Source organism: Pyrus communis, chromosome 5 (genome assembly GCF_963583255.1).
Source record: "Pyrus communis chromosome 5, drPyrComm1.1, whole genome shotgun sequence".
In the NCBI taxonomy this organism is placed as follows: Eukaryota; Viridiplantae; Streptophyta; class Magnoliopsida; order Rosales; family Rosaceae; genus Pyrus; species Pyrus communis.
Genome location: NC_084807.1, coordinates 22694877 through 22709254, shown reverse-complemented (window position 1 = coordinate 22709254; position 14378 = coordinate 22694877). Strand labels below are relative to the sequence as shown.

At 38.4% G+C, this 14378-nt stretch overlaps 2 protein-coding genes across 2 annotated transcripts; one reads left to right on the top strand and one right to left on the bottom strand.

Annotated features, from left to right (window-relative positions):
• The first annotated feature begins 3905 nt into the window (after window positions 1–3905).
• On the top strand, window positions 3906–5897 carry LOC137733470 (photosynthetic NDH subunit of lumenal location 1, chloroplastic-like). The gene is made up of 8 exons (XM_068472620.1): window positions 3906–4015; window positions 4103–4193; window positions 4675–4758; window positions 4835–4908; window positions 4994–5116; window positions 5214–5285; window positions 5380–5476; window positions 5648–5897. The coding sequence occupies exons 1-8, from the start codon at window positions 3956–3958 to the stop codon at window positions 5749–5751; spliced, it is 705 nt and encodes a 234-aa protein (XP_068328721.1). The 5' UTR covers window positions 3906–3955; the 3' UTR covers window positions 5752–5897.
• A 33-nt stretch (window positions 5898–5930) lies between these two features.
• Window positions 5931–14016, bottom strand: LOC137733469 (ABC transporter B family member 20-like). The gene is made up of 11 exons (XM_068472619.1): window positions 13283–14016; window positions 12134–12188; window positions 11854–12029; window positions 11504–11704; window positions 11005–11264; window positions 10600–10910; window positions 10257–10477; window positions 9804–10144; window positions 8839–9626; window positions 8506–8747; window positions 5931–7636 (listed from the first exon to the last, which is right to left on the bottom strand). The coding sequence occupies exons 1-11, from the start codon at window positions 13658–13660 to the stop codon at window positions 6407–6409; spliced, it is 4203 nt and encodes a 1400-aa protein (XP_068328720.1). The 5' UTR covers window positions 13661–14016; the 3' UTR covers window positions 5931–6406.
• Window positions 14017–14378: the final 362 nt, after the last annotated feature.

The window sequence follows — 14378 nt, the reverse complement described above, 5'->3', positions numbered from 1 at the left end:
GACACAACTTTTGTAGAATTATTAGAGAGACGGGTCAAAGGTTCACTTCCAACAATACCAATATTATTCTCAACTTGTTAATTACCACATATACAATCCGTCTGAGATTTTATCACAAAAGGTCTCGATATTAGTTAGAATAGGATTAGGATATTTAAACTCTTCTTTTCGACTCAAACGTTTCACCCACCCGTCTCAAATTCTAGGTTTAAGTCCAAACTTAAATTATAATGTTGTGTATAAATTTGGAAAATGGACTATCTTTCTGTAAATGACATTAATAATATGTTCTAACTAAGTTTGGTAGTTCTTTTAAAATAACTGAAAGCATTTTTAAAGCACATGTTTTTGGGTCCCAAAAACACTTCAAGTGTTTTTTTAGGACTCACTTGCGTTTTTACTATATATTGGTTTCAAAAATATTTTCATTAAAAACGCTTTTAGCCATTTTTTAAAAAAAATTAACAAAAAGTCCAAAAAAACTTTCCTTTTAATGAAAAGTCTTTTTTAAAAATATAGTGAATAGTATCAGGGAAATGTATAAATGTGGTTTTTCGTTAAAAATGAACAGTACCGGAAGTGTTTTGTTAAACCTCCATTTTAAAAATACTTCCAAACGAGCTTTAAGTTCTCAAGTCCCAACTCAAATCTACATTTTACTATAAAATGTTCTTATGGTTTGTTTGGACAAGGATTTCGAAGTATCATGGAATTTAGACTAAATCACTTTGAAATTTACTAAAAGATCATGTAGACGAACTTTTATAACCCGATATTTATAGTGATACAACCCTGGGAAGGCAAGGAAAACACATTCTTAATTTATTTACAATAGGAAATAAAATCCTAATCTTTGTGCAAAAGGAAATCCTTTAAGAAAAGAATAAACAGTAATCGTATTTTAACTTGGATGTTGAGTCGTTGACGGACCCCAACCCGGTTTGGGGATAGGGCATTCCTTGTCCAAATTGGCTTGTAATTATTTTCATAAAAGGAATCCTATTCCTTCTAGTAATTAAAATGATTCCAAACACCAAAAATATCATGATAGAAAGAAGAAGAAGAAATTAACCTCTTCTTCTTATTTTGTTGGTGAAAGAAATTGTCTGACAAATTATAAGGGTTTGACTCTCAGTTGGTTAAGAGTATCACCCTATACTCGAGATCTAGAACTAAATTCTCGCTCCCCTAAGAGCACTTGTATAAAAAATAATTACAAAAAAAAAGAATGAAATGAAAGAAACCACGTGAATTTGTACACGAATGTTGATTTGTTTTAAGTGAGGCATGCACAATGTGTTATTAAGATAGGAAAAACGATCAATTCTCTTAAAACGAAGTCACCTGCAATGCGCATGTAATTTTTTGAGAAAACCTAGAGGTAAAGGACATGTTTTAAGAACAGAAAAATTAAGGTAGGGGTCTCTTAAATTTTTCTTTGAGTTAACAAATTGAAATTTATGTTTAAAACTTCTTAAGTTGTTGGTGAAAGAAACGCTTGGCAAAATACGAGTTTGTCGCTCACTTGGTTAGAGTATCAATAAAACTTACTATCTTGTTTCCCCCACAATCAATGAAAAAACTATCTTGAGGGACAAAAGAAGCAAAAATACAAAGCTGAATGGATGGGTTGAAACATAAAAATAATCCAAATCCAGAAAATAAAATTAACAGAGTAAAATGCATTTCGGACCTTTTAATCACTGCGTTTTGCCTCAATTTCAAATTTTCGATTTTGGTCAGTGTGTATGGAAAGAGATTGCAGAACAGGTATGTATGCTGCTTGGAAAAGAAAAAAGAGAAGTTTGGGGTTTTGTTGAAGGAATCACAGAAACGCAGCTGCAGTTTCAAAATTCTAAAATATGATGTGGCTTTCTTGAAATCTTTTAAACCTCTTCCAGAACTTTGATCTTCCTTTCTTTAAGTTGTGCTGACCAACTCCAACTGGATTCTTTTGTTTCTGCTTTTATTTTCTAAAATTCTTTTGCTGCTTACCCAACAGGCTCAAGAAACATTATTTCTAATGTATGAAATATAAAAGTTAAAAGTTGATCATGTTTTTTGGTAGTTTAGAAACTCTATTTTGTTTATATTATCTTGTGTAACCATTTTTTTTTATAGGAATTTTCTGTAACCAAAATTCATGAAAGACTACAAAGACCGAGTTCTTGAAGGGTAACTGGTCACCGCAAAAGAGAGTTTCATAGTGAAAATATTCATATCAAATATCTATTTATTCAAATATTACACTTATTAATCAACATATCTCTTTCGTTACATGATTGGACGCTTAATGAAGAAGACAGCCTTTAGTTGCATAATGCCGGCGGACAAGATCTCTACTAATCTCCACCATGTTAGACACGGCATGAGTCCTATCCAGCGTGGCTGTGGCTCGACGAGTCTTCTTCTGCAAATCCATCAACTTCCAAAGACGCCTCTTTACCATCTGCTCTGTGAGGCCCCGGCGGCGCTCCTCATCCATCAGTCTCAGAATACCGTATGGGCCGCCCGGCCTAATTGCCTTCCCAAGCCCACCCAATTGGATCACTGCCTCCACCAGCTTTTTGTGAAGCTCCAACGTCCATGGAGAAAAATACTCCTTCATCCTGCCCCCGTTATTATTACCATCACTGTTAACGTTAAGGCCTTCAAAGGCTCTCATCATTTGGTCTGCCGACAGCGAATCATCGATCTTTTTCTGCACGCGCTGAAATTCTCTCATGTGGTGGATGAGAACCGGGCGCAAAAAACGTATCTTCTTCGTGTCCCGGGTGTTGTTCTTGCTCATGAGCTCCACGATCAGAATTCTTGTTGCCGCCGGTGTTGCATCGTTTTTGAAATCGTTCAATCCCAGCCCGACCGCAGCATCAACGAATAGCTTGTGGTGCTCCAGCGTCCACTCTGTCGACGATTCATCGATTCTTCTTGCCGGTGGCCGCCTCCGGTGGGAATTTCCTCCGCTGACCAACTCCATATTAACTTGCTGCAGCTGATACTAAAACTTCAAGAGTGCTCGACTCAGTTAGGATAGTGCAATATGAATATTAGCAAGTCCTAGTATATATAGCTTGCAGTTTCTTGGCTCGCAAGGGACAATCCTATTCCTATTAATCTATTAGTATTAGGGTTTCTTTTTCCCACGAGGAGCAGGTTTCCTCTTTTATCCTCGTTTGTACTTGTAACTTGCAAGTTGCATCAGAGTTCCCATTAGAATTAGTAAAGATTCGTATCATGGGCTAGTAACCTAGGCACCCATGGCCAATTGGGCTGGGCTTCCTGGCCCATTTTTATTTTTGTAATAAAATAAAATAAAGATTAATGAGGGCAAATTTGAAAAGAAGAGCTGATTTTCGAAGCCATTTTTAGGGCTAGTTTGGCGTTCGTGCTTTTTATCAAAATTATTTATGTTGTGCTATCAGAATGAGGTAAGTGTTTAGTAAATTGTCGTGCTAATAATACTTTTAGCAAAAAAAAAAGATAGGGGTAGAATTGTCAATATCAAAATTTCATTAATTGATATAGTTCGTCAACTTCCAATGAAAAAAAAAACTTATTTAAGAAGCATATGTAAAGATGCTTCTGCTTTCTATTATTTTAAACTCATGATTTTAAAAAAGAAAAACATTTTTCTTTTTCATTCACCAAACACAATTAGGACCGCAACTTTTTTTAAAAGCTGCTTTTGATATATACATAAATCAAACTGAAAGTAAGAGAAGATAAAATAGTGTACTCGAAAGAAAAATGGTGTATGGTGCTGGCTAAATTGAATTTGAGAAAATTTCTTATCCCTTTTCAGTCACGTGCCTCTCACGTGAAAGAGCTCTCCGGCCCACTCAACCCCAATCAAGAAGCCAAACTCCACGCTTTGAATCTCCACCATCCACTCTTTGCTTGTAATCTCAGTGCCTATTACCAAAAGCCAGTTCTGAGTTCTGACAAATATTCAAGCATGGTAATCTCATCATCACTCTCATTGAGCTGCTGGGTCTCTACTGCCATACCCGACAAGGTAGAAACTTTGACGAGAGATATTTTATTGAAATTAAAAACAAGGAAGTTCATTACTAACTTATACATGTACTTGATTTTGCACCAGTTTCACTGCACTGAGTTGCCACGAGCTATCACCGCTCATTTTTCGTGCAAATACATCACGTGCTCAGGAGAGTCAGCCTGCATTGATGAAAGTAAGATTACCCATCTCAGTTTTCTCTTCAAACTCTCAGTACTCAGTTACTAATGCAGGTATAAATTTCTATTGCATATTATTGATAGAGGCACACACATTGATTTCTTTCACTACTTTTGATTCGCAGATAAAAATAAAATAAAATAAAAAGCTTCTTTGGATAATTTTCTCATGATTTATGTGTATTTTTTCTGTGGAATTTTTGCTACATTGAGCTTTTTCGGATTTGATATTTTCTTTTCATTTTTCTATTTTGATTTAGATCTGACAAAATCACGCATTATCATGGCACTAACATATACAGAAGTTTTTAGGTTAAGGTTTAACGGGTTGTGTTGATAAAAGGTGGACCCTAGCGACTCCTTAAAAAAAATTAATTGTGTTCGTGTTGGCCCGTGAATGTCTATTTGATTTTTCACTATTATGCTTGTTATAATCTCGAACCTTAACAATGTCTTATCCTTTGATGAAAAATGTAGGCCATTGCAAGAGGAGGTCTCTTCTGTTGGGGGTTGGAGCACTAACCACAAGTCTACTTCATGCAAATTCCATCTTTGCTCAAGGTATCATATAAACTTATATGAACTAATATCCATTGAATTATATATTTTCTTTAACTAAATTTCTTGAATGTGCAAGAAATACCGGAAAAGTTCCGAGCTTTCATTGACAAAGTAGATGGGTATTCTTATTCCTACCCCAACGATTGGAGGGTAAGAACCCTAAATTTTCTCATACAGAAAAGAAATGAAAATCTTTTTTCAGTTGAAATGATTTCTGTATTCCTCCATATCTTAGGACTTTGAGTTTAGGGCACATGACTCTGCATTCAAGGACAGATACATGCAGCTGCATAATGTTAGAGTGAGATTTTTACCCACAAATAAAACAGACATCCATGATTTGGGTCCAATGGAACAGGTAAAAAGTGAGGAGATATGTTGGATCACCAGTTGTACAGAATTATGTATCTATTTCTCTTATCACGTAACCCCTGCAAATTTTTCGTTCTGAGCAGGTTGTGACCGATCTGGTGAGGCATAAACTTGCTGCACCAAACCAGTATGCAACTATATTTGGCGTCGAGGAGGTTTTTAGTCTGTGCATATATGCTTTTTAGATACAAGAACTCTTGCACCATCCAACTCCTTAACACTTGATGACTGACTATCTATTGAATGCAGAAAAACATAGATGGGAAAAATTATTACACCGTTGAGTATGGACTTGAATCTCCGAACTTCGCTACCACTTCATTCGCAACTATTGCCATTGGAAACGGTCAGTATCTACCGTCTCAACGATGTTGTTAGACTATCAATATAAACCACGCATTCACATTCAAATGAATACCTACCTAGTTAATGGTTTGAATTCAGTCATTAATAGTCTGACAGCTTAACATTTTAAAAGTGTCGGATGGTAAAACATCCCCCTTTTTTCTTTCCACAGGGAGATATTACACCCTAATTGTCGGAGCAAACGAAAGACGATGGAAAAGATACCGCAACCAGCTTAAAGTGGTAGCAGACTCCTTCAGAATGCTCGACATCTGAAGTGCAATTTCACGGATACATTGCTACATTCTTCGCTGTCTATTTGCAATCAAGGAGGATAGACTAACACCTGAAGTGCAGGAGTGCAGAAGAAGAAAACGGGAGTGTCCGAAGCACTATCCTTTCCGATAATATAAAATTTTCGGCACATATTTACAAATTGTGGAAACAAGCAGGGAAAAATGAATAGCATTGAATTATCTATATATTCACAAAGTTACAACAAAGAGTGAGAGTCGAGTAAATTAACTAAAATTTAAGGGAAAAACCCCCCACACCTCAGTAGAGACCTTGATTTGATACCAAACAATCAATATACCATTGTAGACTCGGCACAAACACCAACCCTAACGACGCTTTCGCCTCCTAAAAGAAAATCCAAACACCAACAAAAAACCCTACTCCTAAAAGCCTAGATCTGAACAATATGACTACGAATCCGCCTCTGCATTCCTTGCCTCATTCCGCTATAAACATTCGTTACAACCCCCCAAGTCTCGTTCTCATTCTCCCCTGCCGATGCTGGAATCCCACCAACGCATATTCTACGATGACGCCATCAAGGGGTGCATATATCTCCAGCAATCCAAAATGAGAGAATGAGAACCATACAGGTGAACCAAACGTGCATTCTCAACAATCAAGGGCCCCATTCCTAGACGAGTCTATGCTGACGCAAACCCTTGCCATACTGCGGTTGCATCAAACGGACATAGAGACCATTCTTTGACATTAAATTATCATGGGACCCTTCTTCCACAATTCTCCCTCCGTTGAGAACTACAATGTTATCAACATGCCTCATCATTGCAGCTCTATGGGCTATCAAAATAGTTGTTTTGTTCCCCATGATTAATGTATCAAGAGCCTCCTGAACCACTCGACTTGATTCGGATTCAATGGACGAGCTTGCTTCATCCAATAATAAGATGGGGGCATTCTTTAGCACGACACGTGCTATTGCAATCCGCTGTTTCTGTCCCGGGGTCAAGTCAACACCTCTCATCCCCACATGCGTATCATAACCATGAGGCAAGCTGCTGATGAAATGGTGAGCATTTGCTATTCTGGCTGCCTCTTTCATCTCGGCCTCACTAGCATTGTGCCTTGCATATATAATATTTTCCCGAATGGTTGTTGAGAATATAATGGGCTCCTGCTGAACAAGACCTAGGTGGTTCCTCAACCATCTCAAATTATAAACTTTCAGATCTCGACCATCCAGTAAGACTTGACCAGCAACTGGATCATAAAATCTCTCAATCAAAGAAATTATAGTGCTCTTTCCTGACCCTGAAACTCCCACCACAGCTACAGTTTGCCCCCCATTTACTTTGAGACTGAAATTGCTCAGTACCAACAGTTCTGGGCGAGTTGGATAACAGAAGTCAACATTTTTCAACTCAAGGCTTCCATAAACATTAGGTGGCTTCATCGCTGAGTTTTCATCTGGCTCAATCTTCGGCACTCGATCTATGATTTCAAAAACTGAAATGAGGGATTTTCGGCGTTTCAGGATGTAAGGAGCCAACCCAAAAGGCTCTACAAGTGCAAATGTAGCAAAAGAGAAAACCATATACTCCTTGATAGCAGTAGGTAATTCCATATGCTCATTTTTCACCATGCGTGCAGTGTACCAGAGGAGAAGGGCATTGCAGGCGAAAAGAAGGAACTGCGAAAAGCCAAATGCAAATCCAATGGCCATTCCATGAAAGAAACTCTGCTTGAATATTTTCTTTAGCTGCAACCTGTAGAGCTCCATTACCTTGTTACCAGCACAGAATGCTACAACAGTGTAAATGTTTCTAACCGCATCCTCGAGAACCAAAGATGCCTTCCTGTGCATCTCCTGAATACCCCTTGAAAAACCAGCAAGCCATAATTTCTGCAATATTCAAATTGAATGATATAAGGTTTTTGTGGGTAAAAGACCCAATAGCAGTTCATTAAATTTAAATCAAAAGAACAATGAAGATGGGTATTTTGTTTTCAAATTTACTATTATTAGGGGGAGGGGGAGAGTTCGAAACTATTACAATAATTAAGGGGAGGGGGAGTTTCGAACCCGAGACGCATGGGTAGAAACTCAACACCCTATCCACTAGGACACTGGACCACATGCACACAATGAAGACTGGTATCATAGATCAAAGATCGTAAATAATTTGGACAAATGAAATAATATATAGGAGCAGATATAGCAGGACACAAGTCCAAGAACCCAATCAGACAACATTATCTAACAAGCACGAACCATAAATACCTAGATTTGTAACTCTACTTCAGCAAACAAGGTCATTTTCATAAAAGAGAAGCCAACATATCACCACTTAATATAAGTTTTTAAAAGATGCCCTGACGGTGGTTAAAGTTTAACTTTCAAAACCACCAAATGTAGATGGTACACTATCCGTAATGAAACCTTCTAACAGGAGTTCCTTTGAGTCAATTCCCTTGACTGAGGCAGTAATGGTAAGCACTGAAAATTCGTAACTGAAATTTATAAGGGAAAAGTTTGAATTGATTTCCATATATCAATTTGTGCACACGAACACATGGGTGACATTCATGTCTGGGGAACCAGCAGGAAAACATGATCAACCAGAGAACAAAACTCTATTATAAGAGACAGAAAACTATATTTCTAACTCTAAATGTCATCCACAAATTAATTAATAAATTAAAGAAAATTGCATCACAACTCTGGCTCTAGTAGAAACAGTTACACATTATAAAGCAAGACATGATGAAAACCTGTGCAATGGCAGAAAGAGTGAGAACTGGTAGGGTTGCCAAAGCCACAAGTGCTAATCGCCATTGTAGCAGCATCCCAATAAGAAGAGCCACAATAACAGCAGCACTATCCTGTATAAATATTGACAGCCGATTGCTGAAAGCAGCTCGTACAAATGTAGCATCATTGGCCAAGCGCATGGATAAGGTATCAGCACTGTTTTCCTCTTCATCAAACCATCCCGCTTCATTTCGCAGCATTGCTGTCACAAGATTGCAAAATGTAAGATAAAGTGCTGGCACAGTTCAATTCAATCTCAAGAAAACTAGAAAAATATTAGAAGAGTCATGCACCTGAAAACATCATTCTACGAACCCGTTCGGTCATTTTCTCACCCATAATACCAAAGTAGAAATGCTGCAAGAAATTGGCAACAACTGTCACTATACCCATACAAGCAATGATCAAGCACCATTTGTCTACTTCCTCTGTCAGGTGACGACCTTCATCAACTCTATAGTACGCTGTTACTATCAGTGCGATTACATAAGCAAGAAGAGGATTGAAGGAACCAAAAATAGCAGCACCAATGCTTCCTAACACAGCATACAGCCACTCAGCAAAACTAAGTTGTGCAAGCCTCCAAAATGATGGTGCCTTCTTATAATTTGTACTTTTTGCTTCATTAGCTTTCATGGGAAAGTCATCTGAATGACTATGAGGGCGGCTAAAGGATTGTGAATGGGAACGCTCATTTTTTGGATCAGATGTCAAAAGGGGTGACACAGGGGACTCAGGGTCCGAACCATTTGATGTTTGGAAATTAGCAGACTGGACATCAATCTTGGGTAACTCTGGTAGTCTCCTTTCAAAACTATCCTGCCTTTTTATTGATGGTTCCTTATCTGTTGAATCCACGGCCTGACCATTTTCCAACACTTTCTCTGCTGGTGGGCTCTTAGCTTTTGGTGACTCCTGTGAGTTAAAAGTGTTATCACCCATCTGGAACATGCCAGTAGTTCTCTGAAGGGAGGGTGATTTCATCATTTTCGGAGATGATGGTTCTTGGAAGCTATTACTTGCCGAAGAGTCCTTTTCAATTTGGAAAGTTGCAGTTTCCTTGTAGTTCCTCATTGGCATCCTGCATGAACAAAACCATAAAGATGAAACTTGTTAAGAAGAAAAATGAAATTCTATTTCAATGAATCAATATAGAGACTATTGTGTAGCTACATACACCCTTGTATGGATATTGCCATGATAATCATGAACAATCCTCAACTAAGTTAAAGAAAGAACAACTGCTCTTGTACCATACCTCCTAGGAAGTTTTGCAGCTTCTTCATTTTTGAGAAGCTCCGCATAGAGGCCATCCAGGGTTAATAACTCATCATGGGTACCCATTTCAACTAGTTGACCTTCCTCCATCACAGCTATGTAATCAGCATTCCTTATAAGACTAAGCCGCCGAGCTATAATTATAGTTGAACGCCCCAACATAAGAAGATCTAGAGCTTCTTGAACAGCTCTTTCAGCTTCAAAATCTAGTCCACCGGTGACCTCATCAAGCAAAAGAATTGAGGGGTTCAGAAGTACTGCTCTGGCAATTGAAAGTTTTATTTTTTGCTCTTCCGTCAATGCTAAGCCTGCTCTTCCCACCTGAAATACATAGAACAAAACGAAGGATCTTCAGAAACAAGACAGCAGAGAAAGATATTAACAACCAAAAAAATAGATATTTCTGAGTATAATTTTTCCTTCCAACATTCACCTGTGTATCGTATCCTCCCTCAAGTGAGGTAATAAATGTATGTGCATGAGCTATTTTAGCAGCTTCTTCAATTTGATCCATTGTAGCATCCCGCCCATATGCAATATTATCTCTTATACTTAAACTCAGCAAAGCGGGTTCCTGCGTGACTAGCCCTATCTGACTTCTAAGCCACTCCAGTCTCAGGTTTTTGATATTTTCTCCATCCAAAAGAACTTCTCCTGCAACACAAAATGGAAAAAAATATCAGAATCTGCCAAGCAGAAATTCTTGCTATGGGCTTCAGTGGAACCTTATATGAGATGGCTAACACCACTCAATTGGAGTGAAATATGACTCATACCTAATGTTGGATCATAAAACCGCTCCATGAGGGGGATAATACTGCTCTTTCCTGAACCATTTCTGCCAACGAGTGCCACAGCTTTCTTAGCAGGTACGGTGAGGTAAAAACCACTCAATATAGGGATCTCAGGACGAGATAGATAACTGAAATATACATTTCGAAACTCAATATTTCCTTGTACAGTCGCTAGGGAACTTCCCTCGTGATTAACAGTAGAGGATGATCGACTTATCATCTCAAAAAGTCTATACGCAGCAATTCGACCTTGATCAAATGAGTAGAAGTTTGTTGCCGCTTGATTCAGCCCACTGTAAGAGTTAGAATTAACACATAAGTGAATAGAATAAATGGCATGCATGATCCCAAAAAATGATATTAAAAGTAAAATAACTAGATGCTTACAGGCCACTTAATATTACAGCAAAAAGGGCTGTTATAATTTCACCACCATGAGCTTTTTGTCTAGTAACCAGGAACCTTCCAACCCACAGTTGCAAGGCACAAGAACAAATGGCAAGGCCATAAGTGAATCCAAGACCAAGTCCTTGCACAAGACTTATCAATATACCATATCTGAGAGTTGCTTGCAGTGATGTAGCATACGAATACTTGGCCAATGTTTCATTCGTAAATGCATATAACGTCCTAATGTAAGAGACTGCCTGCATAAGGTAGAGAAGTAAGGACATTTAAAAGACCAATGGTACAAACCAGTTCACCCAAATGACAACTGTCATAAATCAAGACTCAGCAGTGCTGATAAAATAAAAATATTTAAAAAAAACAGCTTGTGTGATTATTTGCCACAAATATACAATATTATGACATTGTAAAGAAAGAATTATATCCAGTACTATAGTGTGTAAGGTAATTTAATCATTAGCATAAAACGATAACAAACCTGTTCAGCTATGCTAGCTGCTTCAGCATATGCATCTTGAATATTTTCAGCAAGCCTATGAAGAAATATATTTGATATTCCTCCAGCAGCCACAATAAAAGGACCAGTGGCTAAAGTTATAGCCGCAATCTGCCAACAGTTGATGAATCCAATAATGAGACCACTGAAAAATGTAGCCATGTTATGAATATAATTTCCAACCTGCATTACAGAGAAAATGGAAAGATTAGACAAGACATGTACACCAAAGAATAAAATTAGGAAGGATACTTTTATTTGTCAAAGGAAAATAAGTTGTGTGTGTTTGAAGGGTGGGTGCGAATGAGGCAATATATTTGCTTTAGACATACTTTTTCACTAAGGGCAGACTGAATGAGCAACACATCACTCAATACTTGGCTCACAATGTCCCCGTTGTTCCCATAGGTATCAAAAAAACTCATATCCTGGTTAAGTAATACTTGAACATATTTTGACCTGATGACAGCAGTCTGCCGTTCTCCCGTCAGAATCCAGCATGAGACCTCTATTACATATAGAACAAGTTAGTAAACATGTATGCAAAGCATTGTCTACTGGAAGAACAGAATGTGGTAAAGACTAGTTCTGCTAATGAAAAACCAACATTACCAATCCAACCAGCAGCAAAAACACCAACGGCAATATACATGATGGACAAAGAGAGCTGCAGGCAGACAAATAAACCAGTCATTGAATAAATTCTCATATGTTCAATTTCCATCTTCAGTTATAGATACTGATTAAAAAGATAGTATAATGCTGAAAACAAAAATGTGTCAGCAACAAAAAAAAAGGCATTCGGTTCTAGACACAAGGAGAAAAAACAGAAAAACAAAAATCTTAAGCCTCAACCTATTCTTTATGCAAAATAGATTATTTTATTTCAAATTTTATCCTTTTCACAAGGGGCTACTCAATTGTTTAACAACATTCACCCCTGCACCCAAGGACCCAAGTTCGACTCCCCCCTTCCACATCTCTTGTATAAAAAATACATTTTATATAATGAAAAAACATTAGAAACAAACCAAGTACATACTTTTTTCCAGTATCAATCTATTCTTAATAATGCAGTCTATAATAACTCTCTTGCTCATGAACATCTGTCAGTAAAACAAGTAATGGATGAAACAAGGAACGGATGAACCTATGCCCCTCAAATGTGATCTCACATCCTTTGAGATTACTTCCGCTGAACTACTAAATAAACATGTTTCATTATCATAACGAAGGATAGATATCTAAGCAGAACTTTCATTATCTACAATCATGATTTATACACAAAGTTGTTTCATTTAGTTAGGAGCTAGTTAAAGAATTAAATCTATACATTGCAGACTCTAAGTTCCATTAGGAAAATAAGCAGAAAACAGAAATTCTCGGTCACAATTTTTCTTACGTTGTGTTGGTGTTAGTAAGGGAACTTGTAAAAACACAATACCATCAAACTCCCTAACAAGTAGCAATTTAGTATGAAATTGTGATCCCTGATGCTCAAACAATTACTGATCCTAAACTTGAAGCATGCCTATTTCCAGCTTAAGCTACCAAAAAACAAAACTTTACCTACTAAATTGAACTGAATGCCCCTTCTGCCCCCGAAAAAATAAATTCGAATACTATACCTCACACTTAAACCATCAATTTTCAGCTTAATTTATCAGAAAGGTAACCCAATAACACAAGTTCAGTTCTTTTACTTCATCAACTAAACGGAAAACAAAAAAGATGGGGTTCTGAGAAACCGATATAACTCACATCCATAAACTTTTGGAACTGCTCGTCTTTTGGGTTATGGCCGATCGATAGTACATGAATAATCTTAGCGAAGTAGTGCAAGTACACCACCAGAGCCGTCCCGTGAGCCGCCGCGGCGATCGACCCAACAGTCATCAGAACCCAATCGAGCCGGTCCGCGCAGGTGAACAGCTTTGAGAAGGGCACGGCAGCTGGCGGCGGCTCCATCTCCTCCTGCTCATCCATCTCCTCCTCCTGCTCCATCGGCTGTGCCGACGCGTCGATACTCTGCTCCATGTACGGCGACGGCGACTCGGGCGGCTCCGACACCTCTGAGACCGGTGTCAAGGGCTGTACGTGGGGCGGGGACCACCCGAACAGCCCCCGAGATATCATCATCTTGGCGGAGCCGGCGAATTTACGGCTCCCTCGCTCCTCCTACCCTCTCTCCTCCCTCCCAAAAACCCTAAACCTAATTTCACCTATTTTTTCTCTCTCCCCCTAAATTTAGCACAGATCCGCTAAATTTAGAGGAAAAATCTCGACGCTTTTGGCTTCTCTGCGATTCTCGATTGCTTCTGCTTCTGCAATTCTGCTTCCGCTTTTTGGAAAAGCAGAGAGGGGAAGAGAGGGAGGAAGAAGACGAAGAAGGAAGGGGACGATTCTTCAACGAGTCGGCGATGGGTTGGCGACTCGGTCAAACAAGGCGGAGAAAGACAAACAAGGAAGGAGATATTGACTCCCAAACTCGCAAAAATAAAACCCCAAATTAAATTAAATTAATATTCAAAATAAAACGGAAAATGCAGCAAATGAATTCTTGTATTTCAGTAATTTTTAGGGTTAACGGTCGAACGCCGATGACACTCGGGGGTATTTTTGTAATATTGGAGCGGAGTGATTGTGTTGGTAAATGTGTGAACGGCTGTGACGGTGGTGGAAGTTACGGTAGAGTCCTTGGAGTTGGGATGCGGGAGGCCGACACGCGTTGGTTCGGTGATATGGTTGGTTTTCGATACTATTTAATTGGATTTGAAATATTTTTAAAAGGTTTTTGGGGGTTATATTTGCAGTTTAATGGGACATAGTTAATGGAACATTTTCATTGTTACGTTGT